Raw genomic sequence first — 25,741 nt, forward strand, 5'->3', positions numbered from 1 at the left:
GTGAGAAGACCACTCAGTGCTATGGGTCTGAAAGGATGTGTGGCTGTTCAAGAAGAACCTCACTGAGAAAAAGAGACGGACACATCAAAACAAAGAAGCTGGACGATGGACTGACCACCCCAGAGTCCAGACCCTCAAAATCACCGAATGACATTTCTTGGATTCTGAGACGCTAAAAATGCTAAACCAGCTTGTAAGACTGAACTCTGCAGGCGTGTCTGCAGGTTTCTTTGAAGAACTGAAAGTGAAAAGCTGTAATAAAGGTAAAGACTGGGCACAATAAATACTGAAAATATGAAGTTATCAAGCTGTTTGTGACGCTCTCTGTTCAGTGTGTCTCCTGTTTTTCCCCCCGACACTGAAAAATCATTCTCTGTTTTGACTGAAGAGAAAATAAGCAAGGACTGGCTTCTGGCTTTCACACAGCACTGTAGTTACATAACGCGCTATCTGTACATTTGATTACGCTTGGTTTTTTTCCAACAAATGGCAAAACTGTAAATGTAAAAATGTTTGTTTTTCTTTCCTGTACACATTCCTATTCTTCAGATTCGAATAATAAAATCTCTTCTTTTTAATTTACAAACACAAGTGTGGTTATAGAAGCTGAGCTTTCCACAGAATTTCTCCAGTGAGAAACAGTGAAACACAACGTTAGAATGAGTTCAGCGAGTTTAATTCCGATTTTCGGAGAAGGAACTGGGGAAGTTCAGCTCCACACACCCACAGCACCAGCACACCTGCACATTAGCTGAAGGTTCTCTGAAGAATTTTGTCCTTGACTGATCAAGCGAGGCCGTTCGTCCGCAGGACAATGAAAGCTCTTGTTTAGTCTTCAGGTGGAGGCTTTTCTTCTCTGCTGTGCAGTTCCGGCTCTAAGCTGACCGCTAGCTTTAAGAAAAGCTCCATGCCTGCAGGAGCTGGGTGGGTGTGTTACACAGGGACCCCTAGAGGAAATGAACTAGCCCCAGGGTGTCCATTGGCATAGAATGCTCAGGGCCTTCTAGGCCTTTAAAGTCGTCCTAACGATTACCAGAAAAACAGGTCTGTAATTTCTAGTTGTTTTATTTGATAGAATCATCCTGCTTGATGTAAATGAAAATCAATCATTGGAACACCCAAAGGAAAATTGTCCACTTGGGACTTTTTTCCAGAGGTATGTGGGTGGATTCAGCCAAAGAGAAGTCTTCAGCAGCTGGAGTCCTAAGCTGTATGTGAAATAGCCTATTACATAGCACCAGAGCTGGTTTATGAGGAGCCTGGCCACTTCCTATGTCCACCGCTATATCAAAAACAGGACTGCAAAACAGCAAAGGCCACTCGCAAGTGAGTCCACAGCGTTAAAATAGTTTCTAATCACTCGCTTAGAGCTTTCCCTGATAGTACTCTCATACTGATTGTGCCCAGAAGTAGACATTAATGTGCAGCATGTGACCAACATGAATTCCTTCATGCGTCATCAGGCTCAGAGATCCCAGATGATGCCCTACTCTGGCCAAATATTCCAGTATTCCAATATTCTGCATCCAGAGCCGTCTTCATGATAAAGTAACGCAGAAAAGCAGCGGTTGCTGAACAGTGAACATAGAGCTCAGAGTATGAGGCGTCCCAGCCCCTCGTGCTGGAAGGGTCTAGTTTAGTGTATAGTGGTGCAGGATGCGGTCTACAGTTCACAGTAGTGACTAAATATGAACTGTAGTCTAAGCAGGTTTCAGTCAACTGTTAGAAATGGTAAACAGCAGCAGCTCTACACCAGCTCTACACCAGCTCTACACCAGCTCTACACCAGCTCTACACCAGCTCTACACCAGCTCTACGCTGAAAGACTCACTACAAAACTGCTACAAGCTCAAATATGTTAATGTCTGTTCCCAGCTTCAAATAAAACATACGAAATGTCTTTTACAACCTTCGAACATCGGTGTTTAATCTAGAACGGCCGAAAATGTTTCATGTCCACCAGGGCTAGCTTAACGCCAACATATTATAACTCCGTAGGGTTGCCAGCAGAAATGAGCATCGTCGTGTTTTCAGGTTTTTATGGTGTTTTGGGGCATTTTGGCATTAGCAGCCCAAACTCCAGCACTAGCTCTAAAGCTCAGTGCAGGTCATTATGAACATAATGTTTTGGGCTACCAAAAGAAAAGCCATTAGGCCCGATTCTTTGTTGGCGGTTTGACCTTGAATGCCGAGCAGGACTTCCTTAAGTCCAGTTCTTTCACAGCTCTTAACTCACACTAAAAGACAGGGTCAAGGGTCATCTAACTCAGCCAGTATAGTAGGACAGCAGGAGCTCTGTAATGGTGTTTGTAAGGGAGACGAAGACTCAAGCTCAGTCAAGCGCAACTGAATGATTTAAGTACACCAAGCAAACTCATCAGGGTCGTCAGTGTTGATTAACTTCCTAATCAAGTCACCTGCAGATTAGTTTGTATTAATTTAGTTAAGGGATGTATAAAAAGGGCAAAACGGTAGGAAATGGGCTTAAGTGAACAGCAGAAAACAACGCAGGGCCTCTGAAAGTTTCTCAAAACTCAAAAACGATAAACAAGAAGGACCCCATTAAAAAAGTATGGGAGTCTGTATTATCATCATTGCTGGCACTGCACTGGCAATTCATTAAGAAGGTTTCAATGAATTAAGCAATGAAATTTATCATGGGGCGCTTAATAATAATAATACTGAAAATCAGAGGAGCTGCAGGAGGGAGTGTCCAACAAGTTCACCCCTGAGACTAATACATCATCTGTATAAAAAGGAAACTCCACCCATTTCTAAAATTCCGCATAATTACATGGTGGCGATGTAAAAAGTCATTCAGAGTGGTCTGGTGTGAAAGTCAGAGTTGTTCACGGTGGTGCTGATAGGAACCAGACGTCTGAAGAGTTTAACGCCTCTAAAAGCTCCTTCACAGAAAGTTATGGCATGAAATAGTTGTGGATACACTGACTAATGTCCGAGATGTTGTCTTGCATCGGTTTTTTACTAAAATGCATTTTCAGAATTAATTCATGGCAGGCACACTTAAGTTGTTGTGAAGCTAAATAGCCCCTTGAAAAAGTCATTTTTTAGGTTTATCCCTATTTTACCATCAACATTACATATAAAAACTCAGAAATCCTGCCTAAACTGCAGTTTATACCCCATTATGTTGGAGCGGCTCATGCAGGTTCTCACATCCCCAAAGAAAAGAGTTTTATTTTAGATTTTTCCACTATTTTAACATCATCGACGTTGCATATCATCACTTTCTGAGTCGAATTCAGCAGAAATGCTTGAAAATCACTTGAAACAAAACCTCTTCACATTGACTGGTCAGAGTGTTTTTGACTTCTCCTGTAAAGTTACTTTGGAGATGCTTGTTTCTCTGCACAGCACCGATATGAAAAAAAAGAGACCGCATGTAAATTGGCTGGTGCTTTTGGACAGAAAACAAACAAACAAACCAACAAACAACACATTGCGACGTCTGGTTCCTGTCGCCAGCACTGTATAGAAATCAGAGTTGAACCACTTCACACCAAACCACTGTGAATGACTCTGTTTACATCTCAACCACTGAATTTCAGACAAGTTTGAAAACTCAAAACAGTTATTAAACATCATGTCACGCAGGCAGAGCTTCTTGACTGACCCTGAATATTTCTGTTCACCTGTTCTCTCGTCAGAAAGTTAACTTGTGATACAATCTAAACAGCCATCCACGCATTTTCAGCTTTGTCACCCAGTTCCTCACACGTCAACATAAACGCGGGCTCATACGGAGACATCGCGTTGCTGCAGAGGGAGAAGAGTGGAGTAAAGCACAGGAGGACCTGCTTTCGTGCAGATATTAGAAGGTAGACCATAAAAAAAACTGCACAAAACTTCCTCTGAGATCTTGACGCTCCTGCGTCCATCAGAAACATCAGCTTCACAATCACTGTTCAACACCACCAGCAACAGTGTGAGCTCTGAACGGCTGCTCTCTACACTCCTGTTATATTTGGAAATATAAATTACATAAACACTGAACCGGCGCTGCATAAATAGAGCTTTACGTAAGGCAACACTCGATGGAGGAGCGAGAACATGTGTGTGCTTTGTTGGCAACTGTTGATACATCCGCTTATATCTGAAGTGCTGTTGAATGACGATGAGGAGCGTTTTACATAACACACCTGAAGAGCCAACGTAGCTGCCGCCAGTTGTTCTCTACAGCCTGAGGAGGAAGAGAGATGAATTTAACAGCCCAATGACCAGCAAACATCACAGGTACCTGAGAGAAGTCAGGAATTACTAACTATTCAACTACTAAACTATTCAGCTCGTGTCATTTTGCTGAAGAACTCTATTCACTTGGTTGATTTTCTAAGTGAAACACATCCTTCACAGAGAACCCCCTTAAATACGGTATTTTATTCCTGTTATATATTCGTTATATATTCCTGTAATTTCCGTTTACAGGCATAAAAATATATATACTGTAACTTCAGGCCTTATTTTTTGTTAGACTCAGGCCAAATATGTTAGACTCAGGACCTAAACAGTAATGGTGTATTAGAACGTGCAGAAGTGTGTTCTCTGTAGAGGGCGTGTTCACTTATTCACTTATTCTCACTTGGAAAATCAACAAAGCATGTCATTTGACCAGGGCTGCTCAAAACACTTGCACACAGCTGCATGTTACTCACCTAATTCATTCATTCATTAATCTGTGTCCCTGACCCCAATGACACGCTATGTTAACACCGCCCTCTAGTGGTGAAGAAAGGTCTGTGGAAGATTTCCCCCAGGAAAAGAATCAAGGTTATAGTTGCTGTTATTGTTCTCCATAAAACATACAAAACAAGTTACTGCAGGTGCGTAAAAATATGAATGAAAGCGGAGTGGAGAAATATTGCCTATTATATTGCTTATATATATATTATATATAATATTACTAAAAAAAATCTGAAAAATAAACTTTTTTTTATTCCATTAAATAAAGTACAAAGTGCCTGACACAAACCAAGCAAACCCTTCAGCCTCATGCCATCATCAGACCGCATGAATCAGCTCAGTCAATCTAAGCCATTTTTAAATGAGTTGAGGTTCTGGTCTCCTGAGTGGAGAACCCCTCCACACTGCAAGACATCTCCTGAAATAATGCAATAATATTAAATCTGGTCAATATATTAATTCTCTCTCATTTTGAGAAAGTGTATTTGGTTCTTTAACTACATTTAGACTTTAAGTGAATTTATCTCCCTGTACGGACGATATGCTGCCGGTACAGTAAGATAATTAGTAAGAGATTCAGTAGGAGTCGTTCAGTAGTGAGATGACTTTTCCAAGTAGTAATTAGTAATGTAATCTTTACAGTTCGAGAGAAATTAGTAACTTGTAATTGCACGTTTCTGAGGGTTAGGGTCAGGGCTGATGTGTGACAGAAGGACAGCAGCAAGAGTGAAAGGGAAGGTTTACAAGACAGTAGTGCGTCCTGCTATGATGGATGGTTTGGAGACTGTGGCTCTGTCTAAAAGACAGGAGGCTGAGCTGGAGGTGGCGGAGATGAAGATGCTGAGATTTTCGTTGGGGGTGACAAGGATGGACAAGATTAGAAATGAGCAGATCAGAGGGACAGTGAAGGTGGAGCAGTTTGGAGATAAAGCCAGAGAGGCCAGGTTGAGATGGTTTGGACATGTGTTGAGGAGGAATAGTGGATATATTGGTCAAAGAATGTTGGAGATGGAGCTGCCGGGCAGAAGGAGAAGAGGTAGACCTCAGAGAAGGTTTATGGATGTAGTGAAGGTGGACATGGAGATGGTTGGTGTGAAAGTAGAGGAGGCAGTGGATAGGGCAAGATGGAGGCAGATGATCCACTGTGGTGACCCCTAAAGGGAGCCGCCGAAAGGAGAAGAAGAAGAAGGAGAAGAAGGAGAAGGAGAAGAAGGAGAAGGAGGAGAAGGAGGAGAAGGAGAAGGAGAGTACCTTTTTGAGCAATTGCCCACACTAACATGAACACTACACACCTGAAAACGATGGTTCCTCAAGGGTTCTTTCATAAAGAAAATGGTACATTTTGGGGGCTATCGTCCAGGATCTTTGGGGGATCTCTGCAAGGACAGTGAGAGGCGGATGACACAAAAGCCTGTCTGGCCAAACCACCAGGAGCACCAGAGGTGCTGCAGACATCAGAAACAGGACCTTGGAAAGGAATGAAGTCAGGTAGGAACGCCGGCTCCATTACCGGTTAAGGGCAGGTGCTGAGCAGCTCCTAGAGCAGGATAAGGAGGGAATCCACTGGGGAGAAGCACATATATGACCATGAACACTCAAAGACTGTTTAAATGGCTCTTGGCATCATCAAACTGTTCTTCAGGCTGATGGTGAATGTGCAGCAGATGGTTCTATACAGAGCCTTTTTGAAAGTGGTTCTTTACTAGCTTGACATAACAACCCTTTTCTAAATGATTCTGTACAGAACCATCTACAGCAGGGGTCTTTAACTCCAGTTCACTAAGGTCCAGTTAGAGAACATTTCCTCAAGCAAAGGTCTAGAACATCATAATGTCTAACTTTGCATCATGATCCAGTGCCATAGACGGTTCACTATAAACACTAGAAAAGTCAAGCAGATTAAAATAGGACTATAATCTATAATCTCTCTCACACACACAATCTACACTGCTTATCCTCCTGGGTTGTGGGGGTGCTCGGGCCTATCGAAGCGATCATCCTGGACAGGTCGCCAGTCCATCACAGGGTAGACTGACAGAGACACACATTGACCAGGCATAACATCTTAACCACCTCCTTGACCACTTTATCAGCTCCACTTACTGTATAGCTGCACTTTGTAGTTCTACAGTTACAGACTGTAGTCCATCTGTTTCTCTGATACTCTGTTACCCTGTTCTTCAGTGGTCTGGACCCCCAGGGACCCTCACAGAGCAGGTACTATTTGGGTGGTGGATCAATCTCAGCACTGCAGTAACACTGATGTGGTGGTGGTGTGTTAGTGTGTGTTGTGCTGGTCTGAGTGGATCAGACACAGCAGTGTTGCTGGAGTTTTTAATCACCTCAGTGTCGCTGCTGGACTGAGAATAGTCCACCAACCAAAAACATCCAGCCAGCAGCGTCCTGTGACCACTGATGAAGGACTAGAGGATGACCAACACAAACTGTGCAGCAGCAGATGAGCTGTCGTCTCTGACTTTACATCTACAAGGTGGACTGACTAATAGAGTGGACAGTGAATGGACACAGTGTTTAAAAACTCCAACAGCACTGCTGTATCTGATCCACTCGCACCAGCACAACACATACTAACACCACCACCACCACCACACTTACTGCAGTGCTGAGAATGAGCCACCACCCAAATAGTACCTGCTCTGTGAGGGTCCATGGGGGTCCTGACCACTGAAGAACAGGGTAACAGAGTATCAGAGAAACAGATGGACTACAGTCTGTAACTGTAGAACTACAGAGTGCAGCTATACAGTAAGTGGAGCTGATAAAGTGGACAGTGAGTGTAGAAAGAAGGAGGAGGTCAGAATGTTTTGCCTGATTGGTGTAAATACACATACAACATTCAGACCTAGAGGCAATTTTAGCGTGTCCAACACGGGAAGAACACGCAAACTCCACACAGAAAGGACCCTGGCTGCCCAGTTGGGGAACCAAACCCAGGCCCCTCTTGCTGTGAGGCGACAGCGCTACCCACTGCATCACTGTGTATTTGCATGGGGCCCTTAGGCACCTGTCTGCCTCTGCCTAGTGCAAAGACCACCCATGAGCGTGACGTTTATGACAAACAGTCAATCAAAGGAACCACGAAGAGGAATCGAACAGTCTTCAGTACTAATCTGAGAAGAACAGGCCTAGAGGGCAGCGTCATCAGAGTTCTCATTATTAAAGACAAATCTCCACATAACGGAGAACGTTCCTCTGGGCTCTTCAGCAATGAATAAGTCTTGAACAGCTAGCTTAGTTTGGGAAGCAGTACCACCTGAACAACATTACAACACTGTTCAATGCCCCCACAAACAGCACAGTCAGAAAGCGCAGTACTGTTAAATCTGGACAGTATTCAGGGACGTGCAGGGGTGTCCAAACTTCTTACAAAGAGGGCCAGATTGTACCGTGTTCAAATACCTGAGGGCTGACATATTATTCACAAATGATTCAAAATAAGCTTTCAAAATATCAGCGCATAGAATCTGAGCTTTCTGTGAGCTACTGCGTTTCCCATCACTGCGTAAAAGATGCACGAGGCTTCTTTTATTGCTGGATTGCTCATTCAGAACAGTTCAAGACTAACGATACATCATGTCTAATGTTTTTAATTACACGTTTACTTGTTGAAAAATATCATTTGTGAGATGAAATAAAAAAAATCTACACATTTTTGGTTTGATTGGGTTCTTTACACATCAAAAACAGTGTAGCCAGTTTTGTTCAGCCTTAAAAGGGTTCATATTTACTGAATTTGCTCTGAGAAGAAATCAGCAGTTCTCAGTGTTTAGTTTGAGCTTTAGGCCTGTAGTCTTGACTAAATGTCGTTTACTAAATGAAGCTGCAGGTCTGATCAGCTGCCACCATCAGGTGAAAGGAAGAACTGCAACGTACTGCCTGGCGGACCACTTATAATGCACTGTAAAACAGAAGCCGGGGGCCAATTCAAATCTGTCCGTGAGCCGCACTTCGGACACCCCTGGCTTAGTGCTTTCCATGCTCCAACACTTATGACACCATCTATCTACCAGGCCCTTTATTAATAGAATCAGGTTTTAGAGCTGAAAAACTGCAGTAAGTACTCTAGTATTAAGTTTTAAGTTTGAGGTTTATCCTTTAAAATAAATCAAGCATTTTAAAACATACGAAACGCTGAAGCTGAGTATAAACATTTTTATTTTCTTTTTATTTTAGATGCAAGTTTAATAAACATACTGTAATGATAGAAGATAAATATTTACAACAGAAGTCGCAATAAAAAAAAGCAAGAAATGCAGATTTCTCATAACCGCAGAACCAAAATGAACCCCCCAAGGCCGTGACTCCACGCTGTCTCGTTTTTGGAGCAATGCAGACGGGCGATCTGAGCAGGATTTCTGCTGTTTTAAAGGGGGTAAAATACTAGAACATTACATCATCTCGCACTCCTGAACGGTCACAGATCTCACGTGTGATATCTCGGCGAGAAGTGTAACGAAACTCACGGCCTGGTGTCCGTCTTACAAAGCACGACCAGCTTAGACAAGGTTCCTGACCAAGACTCAGCTTCACAAAACCTAACGCATGGAATCGCAGTTAGGTCAGTTTGTGACGTTGGTCAGCAGCTGCCTCCGTTAAACCAGGTCCAAACACTCCAGCCAGGATTAATCCTCATGCGCAGGCAAGTGCGACGTTTAAAACAAACAGCCAATCATGTTCAGCAGCTTATTTTACAAAGATGGAAAAATAAATCAATCCAATGAAAAGCGAAGCTGGCACTACCACCACCATGTATGAGCTTATTAGAGTAAAACTTGCTTTATAGTCTTGATATCTCTGTTATTTCTATATATAAAAAATGATTGATGCCACAAACGAAGAAAGGAAAAAAAAGTGACTCAAAAGGGTCCACCTCCATTGGAGGGCTGTCCTCGATTGGTCGAAAGCTCAGCCCTGATTGGTTCAACGGCTCTTTATGCTCCGTAATCCCAAACCTGCCCTGGAACAGGTTATGTGTACAGCATCATTTGTCATGAGAGAAAATCCAGGGTTGAACAGACTTGAGCTTAAAGTTAGCTGGCTAAAGCAACGAAGCCTACGTCGTAAGACAGGCCCCTGGTTGTTAACACCGAACGCGCCGTTTTAAAGTTAGGCTATGCAGGAAGCTGTGGCTCACGTGTCCACTTAGATGTCCATATTTAGCCCTTGTTACAAAGAGCAGCTTTCCTTGCTCCAACCCAACTCAACTCATCAGCCAATCAGCATCCCACTGATGAGCCGAGGGTCAAAGAGTTTAGTGGTTAGAGTAGCAGAAACAGTAAACTGGGCACTACTACAGCCATGCAGCGCTGGAATTACCCATCGCTGGGCTACTTAACATGGGATCAATTAGGATGCTCTGCAATTAAGATGCTTTTTAGTCCAATATGCTTTAAGATGCTTTAGTCCAAGGTAGTTGCCCTGCTCCAACATATGAAAGGGAGAGTCCAGAGTTGTTCAACCTAATCTCCATCTGCCGCATCTGTAGCACACAGTCAATTACTATGGACAACAACTTTGACACATTTCCCTGCTTTGAAGACAATAGAAAATCAGTTGTGTTATAAAATAGACAGATTTCCGATATTTTCCATTGTCAATATGTGCCAAGATTTATACAACACAAAGTGGGATTAGCATTACAGGAAAATATATTTATTTGTAGAGTTACAAACACAACAAATCAAATAAAGTGCAGATATTTCAGCACAGTATCCTGGCAACAGGCTACTCTATTACACTCTACTGACGTACAATAATCAATTACAGCTAATGTCCATCAAATTTAAACAACTATCCAATTATGTGCTGACACTAGATATCACTGTGTATCTCCAGCCAACGGGCAGATGCCAAAGCAATCACTAATTAGCTTGTAAGTCCAGAGAAATGACCATCTAGGTAACAGCCTGTATGCTGTAGGTTTTAAGGGCTTGGTAATTAGCTGTTCTATTATATTAGAGCAGGGCAAACAGTGGTGCGGACATTTAGAAGCAAATTCGACTACCTGTCCTCATACCTGCTGCAACCAACACTGCCTGCCTGCATTGCTTCCAAACTCGCTCAGGATAATCCAGGCAAAAAGCCGACCTCAGGTGGCCACGGGGACTCTCTGTGCATCTGTCCAGTGCTCAGGGAGGCAACAAACGATTGTCTACTGAAGAAAAAACACATCAAATCTGCAGCACACAAACACACAGTGAAGCCCTCAGGTGCGTCAGGCTGACTTTAAGCTCCTTTCAATTTGAGGTAAACGGCTCCATTTGGAAATTTTTAATAAACATCAATGTTCTCGGTCTGCCAATCCGTTTAGCTATGCTGGGACATTCTCCAACATCGACTGGAAGGAAAAGCTGACGCAAAAGAAGTGGCTGGGGGGCTTAGAATTTACCTTCTTCAAACTATTAGACATCCAGACACGAACACACAAAGGAACAAGTTTGGCCACTCGAAATCCCTTCACACTTTAAAGGGACATCACAAATTAGCATACCACAGAAGGCGTGTTGGCCTGAGGGCTATTTTTTCCCCTCTCCGATTTACAAGGCGTGACAGCAGACTGACTCCCATTCAGTGCAGATGGTAGACAAGGCTATGGCACCATATCAGCAGAAAAAGCTGGACTGGATACAGAGGGGAAAAAAAACCAAGAATGAATCTGAGGCAGGTCTATCCTCAAACATCATTCGCTTACACTGTATTAGCTGTGTGGTTCTGTGGGTGGGGTAGTAGAGTGGTTCCAGCATGATGGCGTACTTCTAGATGCTCATTTCAAGTGAAGCTCAATTTAAAAACAGCTCTTTTTAAAGCTTAAAATGTTCAAAGAACAAAGTATCAGGTCAGGACTGGTTTTCCGCAGACACTTAAAGATTCCATATCAGTATCGAAGAAGTGGGATCATGCCGTCTCCGCTATATTTACATCTGTGTGGCGCGATGCTGAACAAGGCGGTTATTTTTAGGGCTGGGATGATAATCAATTGCGAAAAACGACAAAGCCTGGATAAAATTACTGATATTTTCAGTGGGTATTTTACAGCAATGCTCAGCGTCTCTACGACAGTTTCCAGAAGGAGAGAAATGACCAAGCATTAAGGCCTTCTGACACAAAAAACAAGCTACAAGAAGTTCTGATTATCGTATGAACACTAAAGCCGTCTTTCACAGGCCTCATTTACACTTGGCATCAATACTTGATCAGCGAGATTCAATCCTGAGTTACTAGATCATCATCATCATCATCATCATCTACGCGAAACCCAGCCTTTGCCCTCCTGCGCCGTATATTCAGATATCAAACCCGTTCGATTGACTTCCCCACACAAGATTACATTTTTACAGGAGTGAGAAGAGCCGGTGGAGCCGACGCAGGCCCTGCAGTGTTTAACGCGTTTTAAACATCCTGCACTGTAAAAATCGGTATCGCAACAATTCACAGCTTAAGAGTCAAAAGGAAAATATGGGTGAAAAAAAAAAACGAGAAAGGTTCAACGTGGAACATGTCGCTATTCATTTCAGCGTTTAAATGTAAGAGGTCAGAGCTTTTACACAGGCTGCGCGCAGTGGCGCCTCCTAGAAGCAGCTTTTAGAAGCCTGGGAAATAAAATCAACGACAAAGAGTTGAGATTTAATGCTACATTTACGCTTCCCAGGTCTACCTGGACTGAATCAATTAATCGCACGTCAGAAACTGTAGTGTCCTTTTACTATTTATCTTTCTGAGCCAAGTAATCTGACTTTATCCATTTAGTAAAAGGAGGTCTTTAGAACTTGTTTGCTGTATAATAATAATAATTTAATAATAATAATTTCATTTGTACAGCACTTATCGTGCTGTTGGCAAAGTGCTCAAACAGTTTTAGAAGAGATCATTAGTATTTAATTAGAATCAGAAGAAAAAGAATTAGATTAAATTACAAGATTAAGAGAAACACCACGAGACACCCAGTTTTAGTTAAATGCTAATTTAAAGAGATACATTTTTAGGTGCTTCTTAAAAGTGAGCACCGAACTTGACTGTCTAATAAAGTTCCACAGTTTGGAAGCAGAGTAACTGAACGAGTCTCTCCGTGTTTTCGGTGTTTAACAGAGGGTCTCTGTAGAAGGCCACTATCTGCAGATCTTGGATTACGTGCTGGAACATAAGCAGACAGACGCTCTGTGATGTACGCAGGTGCTTTGGGGTTGTTTTGAGCTTTAAAGACGAGTCGCAAATTTATCCTGAGCCATACAGGCAGCCAGTGCAGCTCCTTCAAAACAGGAGTGATGTGATCTCTCCGTTTTTGTTAGGATGTGCGCTGCTGCATTTTGTACGAGTTGTAAGGGATGTGAACAACCAACGAGCTTGAGATGTGCAAGTCCAGCTGACGTCACTCACAGGCCGTATGTGTAAAACAGTCCTTAGTGAACGGTCAAGCTTTTAAATGCAGATCGCTGCTGTCAGAAGAAAACCTCATATCTCCAAAAACCTACTTTACTTTTAATGGAAGTCAATGGAACCAGATGTTTTTTCCCCCCCAGTGATTTTGGGCCGTTTCTTTTAGTCCATCATTATGAAATTTACACAATGTAAAGGACAACATTTTCAAACGATGTCAAGAACTTTAAGGTATGAGATGGATTTGAATGCCAAGTGTAAACAGGGTCATGTTTGCTTGTGGTTTGTTCACTCCTTTTAATTCTCCAAGAGCCTTGAAGCCGGAAAATCCGACAAGACATCTTAAATTTTAAACTAAAATTAAGAAAAAGAAAAAAAAAAAAACTGTTTCTGATGCCGTTTCTCTTCATGTGCTCACGCAGAAGGAAACTCTCTAGCAATCAATTTCACTGCCATTGTCAATGAGTGGTCCCAGCCCTAGCGAAGCCGATCATTTCTAGGCTTTAAGATGTGTTCTCTCTCACTGGCTGCTGCAGTTACTGAAGGTGATGTCATCTAAACAACACATACAATACTGTAAAACCATCGCTGACGAGTAAAACCAGGCAGTTATCGGTGTTCAAACTGTTGAGGGGGGAAAAAAAAAAAAAAAAAAAAAAAAGGTGCTTAAGCTTTTCCAACAAACATCTCTTGGAATATACTGAAAGTACTACACTGGATGGGAAATAAAGTCACAGTTCACAGCAGTTTTTTTTCTCCTTTTAAATATTTCTGAAATATATACACACAGCAAGACACATTGCTTTTACTTCGAGGAATCTGTCAACGTCTGACAAAATCTGCCCACGGAATTAAAACTTCACAACCTCCGATTTTTCACACAGACACATTATCAAAAATAAAAATAATAATAATAATGAAAAAAAAAAAAAAACCTAAAACATTAAAAAAAAAATTTCAGCCAATCAGGTCACACTTTTATTATTATTATACACCATCAGGAAGAGCGGCATCATTCGGTTACAATCGATGTCCTGTTCCCAACAGGCACAAAACTTCACCAACAAGCCCCCCACCAAATAAGTCACGGCCTTATTCAATACGTCTCTGTGAATATAACTTGCTGAAAAGCCACTTCTGTCATGTACACAAGGCAGAATGCCCCTATATATAGTTGTTTAAATATCTGGAAATAAGCAACAGCAGAAACATACTATGCAAGAGGTTCACACACCTGTTCACAAGCATACAGCCCAGTCTCGAAGTCAAAAGGAGGGGCGGGAAAAAAAAAAAAAAAAAAGGGGGGGGGAAACTGAAAAGGAAACTCAAAACAAAATTAATGAGGAGGAGGGGAAAAAAAAAAAAAGACACCACACATATAAAAGCCTGTGAGTCTGTCAAATGAGCGTGTATGAATAAATGATCCGTTGAGGTTTGTCTGTGACATTTTCACTTACTGACTCGGATCTACAGGTGGGTGTGGATGTGTGTGTGTGTGTGTGTGTGTGTTGTCATGACCACCGGCCTCTGCCAACTAAAAGCTTAGGAGGGGAAGCGGCTCCACGGTTTGAGCCGCCACAAAGGGGACTCGGCGTTCCCGTGAATGTGGATCATTCCAACTCAGCCACTCCAGTGAGCTTCCAACACAGCAGAGCGTCCTCTGCTTTAATCTGTTCTCCTCCGCAAAGTCAGAAGTAGATCTGCTTAGCGTCTGAAGGGTTCTGCTCCATTGGACAGTATGGGCACTTCAGCCTGGGAAATAAAATGAGAATCATCATCATCATCATCATCATCATAATTACAGCAGCTGTTCTTTAGGTTAACGGGTATCTCCATCTTTTGGTTTGACTGTGTATGTTAACCCTTGAAGTCTGAACACGTCGCCACAGAGACGTTTACGACACCTTTCACTTTAACTTAAAAACTGTTTGAGGTTTTAACAAACAGCCAAAGTTAAAAAGCACATTACCAAGTCTATTTGAGATTACTTAATAATTTGACCACCACATTGACCACAAAGCTTCAGGGCAAAAACAAAGCAAGCAAGCTTTGGACAGCATCCTGGCTGGTGATCAACCACATCTGAGTAAGAGGGGAAAGCCGTTCATGTTATTTTGCGCCAAGTTACCACTTTAACCCTGCATTCACACCGGCAGCGACACAAGTGGCCAACGGGAAGTGAGTGCTGAGCAACGTAGTACGCGGTTTACCTCTGCCCCTGTGAAACAGTGGGCTCCAATTTTGGTTCCTAGATATCTGTTCCTACTACAGTTGGAATAACGGCAGCAAACAGACTAACTGCAAAGACCAAATAGTGTTTTCCTCACAAACTGACTGCACAGACAAACGATTCCTCACCAGGGTTTTTATTTTTAGCAGGAATGCATCTGATTCGTGTTTGGCATCAGTGAAACCATGGCGACCAACGATCCGTTCGAGTTCAGAAAGGCCCACAGGCGATGAGTGATTTGGGCGACAACAGGTGTAAAGTCGAGGCGAAGTCGCTGCCAGTGTGAGCGCAGGGTAACAGGCAAATATGCTGGCTTTGTATGCTTTTAAAGAATCTCAGGACTGAAGTAGAGGACTGTACTCCTGTGGATTCCCGCAGGACCTGCAGGACCCACAATATCATCTTCGGACCTTTGAAGCTCTGGACATAATTTTCAGTGTTGTGTGTGGGAGTGGGTGGAAAACCAGCCCACTGAAGGCAGGAGCAGGACACAGTATGCATGAAGAGAAATCCTGCTAATTAATGAACAGGCTAAATAATGAACAATCGCTAAATCACATTTAAACAACACAAAATGATAACAGTAACAATTAAAATGAATTAAGTCATCATGAAGTGCTGCAAAGCAGTCAATCATGAGAAACTGTTGTAGCTTATAGAGACGCCAAAAACGTTCCATGGTTTAAATTCTGTGGGAATAACTGGTGTTTGGTGAAGTTGTGTGTTATTACAGCAGAAGATAAAGCATTTGTGGACAAACTGTCATATATTAAGTTAAGTGATACTTTTTTTTAAATCCCACAAACGGAGAAATTCCACCTCCGCATTTAACCCATCTGTGAAGTGAAACACCACATACACACTAGTGAACACTCACACTAGGGGGCAGTGAGCACACGTGCCTGGAGCGGTGGGCAACCCTATCCACAGCACCTGGGGAGCAGTTGGGGGTTAGGTGTCTTGCTCAAGGACACCTCAATCATGGACTGTCGGCCCTGGGGATCGAACCGGCGACCTTCCGGTCACAGGGCCAGATCCCTAACCTCCAGCCCACAACTGCCCCCCAATATTGGATGTCAGTTCGCCCTAATGGAACTGCATCGGTGGGAACGGGCCAAAACTTCTAAGGTAGTGGGGCAAGCAGAGCACAAAAACAAAAGAGAGAAAGAAGTGGAGCTGCACTCGGCTTAATATAGCAAATCTATTAAAATACGCCAATATCGGCTCCCATCAGGATGGGTCTAATTCAAGTTACACAAGTTAATCTATCCTGCATCTACTCAAGAACTAACGATCATTTTAGGAGGGTTCTTTCCAGGCCAAAGCTCTGTGGAGATTTTCTCTCATGTTGGCCTGATGAGTTAAATCAAGTGTGTTTAATGAGGCAGAATGCTGAAGGCTGCAGAGCTGTGGCCCGCAAGGACTGGAGTCTGACACATGGTCATTTATTCAATTTATTTCATGTTCTATTTGTGTTTTCTGTCTTTGTGTATTTCAGAAATGTCAGATTTCCTAATTTATGAAAACATTAATTGGCTAATATTATTCTAATTCTGGTAATAGGAGTGAAAGGGTAGAAGCACTCACTTCCCAGCGTTGGTGAGCTTGTTAAGGGCGTCTCTGGAGATGACATGCCCACAGATGAGCTTCATGGGTGGGTTACTCTCTGACGTCTGCTGCCTCAGGATGGGACACGCAAACACAGAGTGATACCAGCACTTTTTGCCCAGGTCTATTTCAATCTGCACGCAAACATGGAAAAGAGAAAATATGAATTAATTTCAAATTTTACTGGCATTATGACCAACATTTACATTCAGACAGCACTTCCCTAAAAAGATCAATTACAAGTCCAAAAGTATTCAGACAGATCATTGTTATCAGTGAATTCAGCTAGATTAAGGCCATCCATTACAAAAACAGGTGTTCACATACATGCATACACCTTGTTTATGTGTTCTCCATACACAAACATCAATGTAAAGAATGAGACGCTCTTGAGAAGCTGCACATGAGCCTAAGGCCATCATGTCCTGCTAAGCATGAGCTAGAGGCATTGGGCTGTGTTCTCTGGAGTGACGGAGCTCCATGCAACATCACTACCTGACCTCACTCATGCTCTTGTACCTGAAGGCAATCAAAACCTCACAGTAATGTTCTACCATCTAGTGGAAAGCCTTGCCAGAAGAGAACAGAGGCTATCTTTGAGGCAAAGGAGGAACAAACTCCCAATTAATTCCCTTGACTTCAGAGGAAACCCTGGAGGAGGAGCCTACAGAGGTTTGGACATGTAATGTATCTAAGAGCTATCTAAAGAGGCTTAGTAGGGTATCACCGACAAATATACACTCAATCAGAGCAAGCACTTTAGTGCAGAAACAACAAGATCTTTTATTTCATATTATAAAACTGATAGTTTTGGTCCTAAAATCTGATTGGCTGAGCCAATGAATGGAATAATCTTCGACTCTCATGCTGCTTGCAGGGACCACCAAGTGTACTGATGAAGTAAGAACGTGTTTTTTTTGTTTCAACTTATTTTCTCAACTAGAACTAGGCTGCTCAGCTAGCCAACACGCTAAAAGACAGCAAACAGCCTAAACAACTCCATCACTAATATCACAGGCTTGAATTAAAGCACTTACGGTATTATTAACCGTAAAACAGAAGCGTAAAAAAAAGTCTAAACTAAACTAAACTCGAATTTTAATAGATTACACACCAGGCTTAATCCCAAAAAGCTCTGGGCTCCCTAAATAGTGTGCTTGCTATGATAGTTTAGAAATTCTAGCCTCTACAACCAAACAGTGCACTATTTATCGAGTGTGGAGGCGCCTGTGTTCCAACTGACTGTTCATTTTTAGCTAGACTATTCACTGTTGGGGTGCAAGGTCTAGTATTTAAACTCCTACGTAGTGCACTATGTAAGGAGCAGGGAGATATTTGAGATTCAGCCCCGGCTTGAGAAGAGGGCGCCACTGGATCAGTGCTACTCGAGACTCACAGCGGTAACTGTGTGACAAAAGTACTTATAAAGCGAAGGTCTCTGCATTGAACAGTGCCGTGTTATCATATGTTCACTGTTATACACAAAAATAAAAAAATAAAAAAAGCATGAAATGATCACAATATACAGCGATGGGCGACCAAACATTCCCCTCCTCATTCAGCGGCACATGGCAACGATACAATACGCTAAAGGAACTACATTCCCCTTCTTGAAGGCATACTTATTATGTTGATAATTGTTAGTAACAGATTATTATCTGAAAGAAGGATATTTTATCATATTTTATGTTGGACAACTCTCATTATGCCTAAAAACAACCTTCCCCATCATTAAAATTGCAGTAATGCACAGCTTCTCCTGGCGTATTGTTTTATTTCACGCTTTCCAGTCGTTGTAATTTTAACAGTATAAAGTCTGGTCAATAGTGGGAGCACTGCACTCACTGCTGGACCACAGACTCCGCCTACAAGCACAGCTATCGGCTCGGGAGGCACTGAGCGCTGTCGCTTTACTGGCACCTAAACAGCCGCGCGAATCAGGGTGCGTTTCATGTAAACGGTGTGTAAATGAGGTGCTGGCAGGACGGCGCTTGATTTCACACACTGAACCCGATTCATCATTTGTACTCAAATCTCCACTTGTTCCCTTGTGGTAGGAAAGTCTCATAAATCGGATGCAGAGCAGGGTGTATTTTATTAAATCTGCTCTTTTTTACACAACTTTGATAAATAAAGCACTTTAATTCGCCAGACTTGTAAATGTGTAATTATTTTTAAACCAGTCAAATTTACATTTTCCCTTCCGTAGCACATCTGATTCCACTCCTTAAGTAATTAAAAAAACTCATTATGAGACGACTAATGCATCCCTGTGCCTTCAGGGCTGGAACAGGGAATCGTTCTGTTGAGGAAAAACTGCTGAGGTGGAAAGAGCTCTAAATTTTATTACTACTTTAAATGATGTCCAGATACAGATTATGTCCGGTAACACCATCAATGGGGATTCTTAAGTGAAAACTCTTTTTGTGTACAGCTAAGCATACTGGTGCAGTAAATGTACACAACTATGCCAAAAATAGATTTCTGGATATTTCTGTTGGATGACAGAACAGCACTGTTATTCTCCAAAGGCACTGTGCTTACTCAGCTGCCTTCTAAAGACTCCTCTGGGGCCTGGAACACCTCCAAATTTAGAGCGGCCAAAGAAAAGCGCCAGGAGGAGAGAGGGAGCGAAAGAAAGCACAGGAGACCAAGAGGGGATGGGTTTATGGCTCTGATTAAGACCACTGCAGTGAGAGCGGGAAATGCACATCAGATGCTTCATTAGCAGTGGAGCAGATGAACGCAACTTCCATTCTGCAATGACGTTTAATCAGAAGGACTCAGAATTTTCAAATTCTCCAATTTACTGCAATATGCATCTGTCCAGATATTCTCAAGTAGAGGGTAAAATATTTAGAGTGCACAACTTCTGGGACTGAGAGGCAGGAAGGTTTTGTTTTCATACATGCTCTGGCATTTTCTGCAGAGCAGGCACTGTTTGGATGGTGCATCATTCTCAGCACTGCAGGAACACTGACGTGGTGGTGAGTTTAGTGTGTGTTGTGCTGGTACGAGTGGATCAGACACAGAAGTGCTGCCGGAGTTTTTAAGCAGCGTCCATTTACTGTCCACTCTATTAGACCTGGACTGTGGTGGTCCTGCAAAGGTCCTGACCATTGAAGAACAGATGGACCACAGCAGTGTTTCCTCAATCTTGGCACTGAAGGCTGACTGTTCTGCACATTTTAGTACTTTCCTTGCTTTAAAATAACCACTTCAGCTCAGTACTGGGTAGTTAATGAGCTGCTTAGTTGCATCAGGTGTGTTGGGAGCAAGGAAGACACTAATAAGTACAGGGCACTGGGTCTCCAGGTCCCAAACTGAGATACAGTGGACTACAGTCTGTAATCGAAGAACTCCATCACACACGGCAATGAAAAAGACAATGAGTGCAGAAACAAGGAGGTGGTCGTAACATTATGGCTGACCCCATATATTTAATATTAAATATATAAAATATATATAAAATATGGAGAAAAAGAGAGACTAAGAGACTCACAGGCAGTTCGTCCTTGTGTGTCCAGACGCCGCTGCACTGTCTCTGCTCGATTACCTGCTTAATGTTCATCAGCACAGGCAGCGCCATGCAGCCAGACGCAAAACTAGGGGGGAAAAGTGCACATTAAAACAACAGGTAGCAAAACCAACGACAAAAACTCACTCCGGCTGCTTGTATTCTTATTACAAAGCTAATGTGATGCTCTATAAACTGTTTAATGACCATTTCACATTATCCAAATGACTATTTTAAAATAACACACAGGTCGATCTTTAACCACACCACGGTGTCACTAACGCGTCTTCTATGTTGCGGAAGGCCATGTCACGACCCAGAGCTGCCTCTCTGCCCAGGGTCTAGACATGTATATGAATCTCTCCAATACGTTCTGTGCTACTGCCCTAATAATCTGAGGCCTAACATCTTTAAAAGAATAAGAATAAAGAATAAAATAAATCAAAGACTAGCAACAAAAAGCAAACAAAAGAACAAAAAAGGAATAAAAGACCGGCTGCTGAGGTCTTGTGGAAGGAAGGAAAAGGCCTTCACTTTATTTAAGGTTTAAGTGGCAAGATCGCTCCCGGATAAGTACGATGCCAGTATCATCTCAAGGCATCCCTTTTTATTGCGCTTTGGGGTGGTCAAGCAATCACCCCACCCCTTTTTACACTATCCCGTATTATCTTAGTCCCTATTGTATCCAAACCCTGCACCCTTTTTGCGACCCTTAAACCCAAACGCTCACGATGTCCTGTATTAAAACCCATTCTGACCTGGCTGTACCAGGCGGCTTCATCCTTACAGGGCAATAATTTGTACCGTCATCCAACACGATTCCCCTTCTATTAGTTTTCACTTCAGCTATAGTTTATACGGTCATCCAATAATTCCCTTCATTTCAGCCCCAATTTGTATCTACAATTTGTACAGTTTCTTTTTTGTGAGTTCAAGAGTTCATTGTGTTCATCCTCTTTAGAGGTGATGTTCCAAATGCATGCAGTCTACAGCTCCCCAATGTTACCTTTTTTAGGAGGAGATCTCCAAGTTAGCCAATATTTCGTTTATTATTAATCAGGAACATTTCTTTAAATCTTTCCATCGGTATACATCAGAATCAACATGGAGCAGCATAACTGAAATATTTACAAGTATTACATATATATATTGTATATATAGTAGTGTATTGTAGTGTATTGTATATATTGTAGTGTATTGTAGTGTATTGTATATATTGTAGTGTATTGTTTATATAGTAGTGTATTGTAGTGTATTGTATATATAGTAGTGTATTGTATATATAGTAGTGTATTGTATATATAGTAGTGTATTGTAGTGTATTGTATATATAGTAGTGTATTGTATATATAGTAGTGTATTGTATATATAGTAGTGTATTGTAGTGTATTGTATATATTGTAGTGTATTGTAGTGTATTGTATATATTGTAGTGTATTGTATATATTGTAGTGTATTGTATATATTGTAGTGAATTGTATATATAGTAGTGTATTGTAGTGTATTGTATATATTGTAGTGTATTGTAGTGTATTGTAGTGTATTGTATATATAGTAGTGTATTGTATATATTGTAGTGTATTGTATATATTGTAGTGTATTGTAGTGTATTGTATATATAGTAGTGTATTGTAGTGTACTGTATATATTGTAGTGAATTGTATATATAGTAGTGTATTGTAGTGTATTGTATATATTGTAGTGTATTGTAGTATATTGTATATATAGTAGTGTATTGTATATATTGTAGTGTATTGTAGTGTATTGTATATATTGTAGTGTATTGTAGTGTACTGTATATATTGTAGTGAATTGTATATATAGTAGTGTATTGTAGTGTATTGTAGTGTATTGTATATATAGTAGTGTGTTGTATATATTGTAGTGTATTGTAGTGTATTGTATATATAGTAGTGTATTGTATATATTGTAGTGTATTGTATATATTGTAGTGTATATATAGTAGTGTATTGTATTGTATATATAGTAGTGTATTGTATATATAGTAGTGTATTGTAGTGTATTGTATATATAGTAGTGTATTGTAGTGTATTGTATATATAGTAGTGTATTGTATATATAGTAGTGTATTGTAGTGTATTGTATATATAGTAGTGTATTGTATATATTGTAGTGTATTGTATATATAGTAGTGTATTGTATATATTGTAGTGTATTGTATATATAGTAGTGTATTGTATATATTGTAGTGTATTGTAGTGTATTGTAGTGTATTGTAGTGTATTGTAGTGTATTGTATATATTGTAGTGTATTGTATATATAGTAGTGTATTGTAGTGTATTGTATATATTGTAGTGTATTGTATATATTGTAGTGTATTGTATATATTGTAGTGTATATATAGTAGTGTATTGTATATATAGTAGTGTATTGTATATATAGTAGTGTATTGTATATATAGTAGTGTATTGTATATATAGTAGTGTATTGTAGTGTATTGTATATATTGTAGTGTATTGTATATATTGTAGTGTATTGTAGTGTATTGTATATATAGTAGTGTATTGTATATATAGTAGTGTATTGTAGTGTATTGTATATATAGTAGTGTATTGTAGTGTATTGTATATATAGTAGTGTATTGTATATATAGTAGTGTATTGTATATATAGTAGTGTATTGTAGTGTATTGTATATATAGTAGTGTATTGTATATATAGTAGTGTATTGTAGTGTATTGTATATATAGTAGTGTATTGTATATATTGTAGTGTATTGTAGTGTATTGTATATATAGTAGTGTATTGTATATATAGTAGTGTATTGTAGTGTATTGTATATATAGTAGTGTATTGTATATATTGTAGTGTATTGTAGTGTATTGTAGTGTATTGTATATATTGTAGTGTATTGTATATATTGTAGTGTATTGTAGTGTACTGTATATATTGTAGTGAATTGTATATATAGTAGTGTATTGTAGTGTATTGTATATATAGTAGTGTATTGTATATATTGTAGTGTATTGTAGTGTATTGTATATATAGTAGTGTGTTGTATATATTGTAGTGTATTGTATATATAGTAGTGTATTGTATATATTGTAGTGTATTGTATATATTGTAGTGTATTGTAGTGTATTGTATATATAGTAGTGTATTGTATATATTGTAGTGTATTGTAGTGTATTGTATATATAGTAGTGTGTTGTATATATTGTAGTGTATTGTAGTGTATTGTATATATAGTAGTGTATTGTATATATTGTAGTGTATTGTATATATTGTAGTGTATTGTAGTGTATTGTATATATAGTAGTGTATTGTATATATTGTAGTGTATTGTAGTGTATTGTATATATAGTAGTGTATTGTATATATTGTAGTGTATTGTAGTGTATTGTAGTGTATTGTAGTGTATTGTATATATTGTAGTGTATTGTATATATAGTAGTGTATTGTAGTGTATTGTATATATTGTAGTGTATTGTATATATTGTAGTGTATTGTATATATTGTAGTGTATATATAGTAGTGTATTGTATATATAGTAGTGTATTGTATATATAGTAGTGTATTGTAGTGTATTGTATATATAGTAGTGTATTGTATATATAGTAGTGTATTGTAGTGTATTGTATATATTGTAGTGTATTGTATATATTGTAGTGTATTGTAGTGTATTGTATATATAGTAGTGTATTGTATATATAGTAGTGTATTGTAGTGTATTGTATATATAGTAGTGTATTGTATATATAGTAGTGTATTGTATATATAGTAGTGTATTGTAGTGTATTGTATATATAGTAGTGTATTGTATATATAGTAGTGTATTGTAGTGTATTGTATATATAGTAGTGTATTGTATATATTGTAGTGTATTGTAGTGTATTGTATATATAGTAGTGTATTGTATATATAGTAGTGTATTGTAGTGTATTGTATATATAGTAGTGTATTGTATATATTGTAGTGTATTGTAGTGTATTGTATATATTGTAGTGTATTGTATATATAGTAGTGTATTGTATATATAGTAGTGTATTGTAGTGTATTGTATATATTGTAGTGTATTGTAGTGTATTGTATATATTGTAGTGTATTGTATATATAGTAGTGTATTGTAGTGTATTGTATATATAGTAGTGTATTGTAGTGTATTGTATATATTGTAGTGTATTGTAGTGTACTGTATATATAGTAGTGTATTGTATATATTGTAGTGTATTGTAGTGTACTGTATATATAGTAGTGTATTGTATATATTGTAGTGTATTGTAGTGTATTGTATATATAGTAGTGTATTGTATATATAGTAGTGTATTGTAGTGTATATATAGTAGTGTATTGTATATATAGTAGTGTATTGTAGTGTATTGTATATATTGTAGTGTATTGTATATATTGTAGTGTATTGTAGTGTATTGTATATATAGTAGTGTATTGTATATATAGTAGTGTATTGTAGTGTATTGTATATATAGTAGTGTATTGTAGTGTATTGTATATATTGTAGTGTATTGTATATATAGTAGTGTATTGTATATATAGTAGTGTATTGTAGTGTATTGTATATATAGTAGTGTATTGTATATATAGTAGTGTATTGTATATATAGTAGTGTATTGTAGTGTATTGTATATATAGTAGTGTATTGTATATATTGTAGTGTATTGTAGTGTATTGTATATATAGTAGTGTATTGTATATATAGTAGTGTATTGTAGTGTATTGTATATATAGTAGTGTATTGTATATATTGTAGTGTATTGTAGTGTATTGTATATATTGTAGTGTATTGTATATATAGTAGTGTATTGTATTGTATATATAGTAGTGTATTGTATATATAGTAGTGTATTGTAGTGTATTGTATATATAGTAGTGTATTGTATATATAGTAGTGTATTGTATATATAGTAGTGTATTGTAGTGTATTGTATATATAGTAGTGTATTGTAGTGTATTGTATATATAGTAGTGTATTGTATATATAGTAGTGTATTGTATATATAGTAGTGTATTGTAGTGTATTGTATATATAGTAGTGTATTGTAGTGTATTGTATATATAGTAGTGTATTGTATATATAGTAGTGTATTGTAGTGTATTGTATATATTGTAGTGTATTGTAGTGTATTGTATATATTGTAGTGTATTGTATATATAGTAGTGTATTGTAGTGTATTGTATATATAGTAGTGTATTGTAGTGTACTGTATATATTGTAGTGTATTGTATATATAGTAGTGTATTGTATATATTGTAGTGTATTGTAGTGTATTGTATATATTGTAGTGTATTGTAGTGTACTGTATATATAGTAG

General features: G+C 39.3%; 1 protein-coding gene across 2 annotated transcripts in view; it reads right to left on the minus strand.

Moving 5' to 3' along the window:
- Positions 1 to 14,050: 14,050 nt before the first annotated feature.
- The window catches only part of rmnd5b (required for meiotic nuclear division 5 homolog B), a 30,804-nt gene continuing 19,113 nt past the window's right edge, over positions 14,051 to 25,741 (minus strand). For both annotated transcript variants that reach the window (XM_037542875.1, XM_017718411.2), the window contains exons 8-10: positions 20,436 to 20,538; positions 16,913 to 17,067; positions 14,051 to 14,847 (exon numbers count right to left, since the gene is read on the minus strand). In XM_037542875.1, the coding sequence (XP_037398772.1) occupies positions 14,784 to 14,847; positions 16,913 to 17,067; positions 20,436 to 20,538 (322 nt within the window). In that variant the 3' untranslated portion in view covers positions 14,051 to 14,783. The remainder of the gene's footprint in view (positions 14,848 to 16,912; positions 17,068 to 20,435; positions 20,539 to 25,741) is intronic.

This window comes from Pygocentrus nattereri, chromosome 11, assembly GCF_015220715.1.
Source record: "Pygocentrus nattereri isolate fPygNat1 chromosome 11, fPygNat1.pri, whole genome shotgun sequence".
NCBI lineage: Eukaryota > Metazoa > Chordata > Actinopteri > Characiformes > Serrasalmidae > Pygocentrus > Pygocentrus nattereri.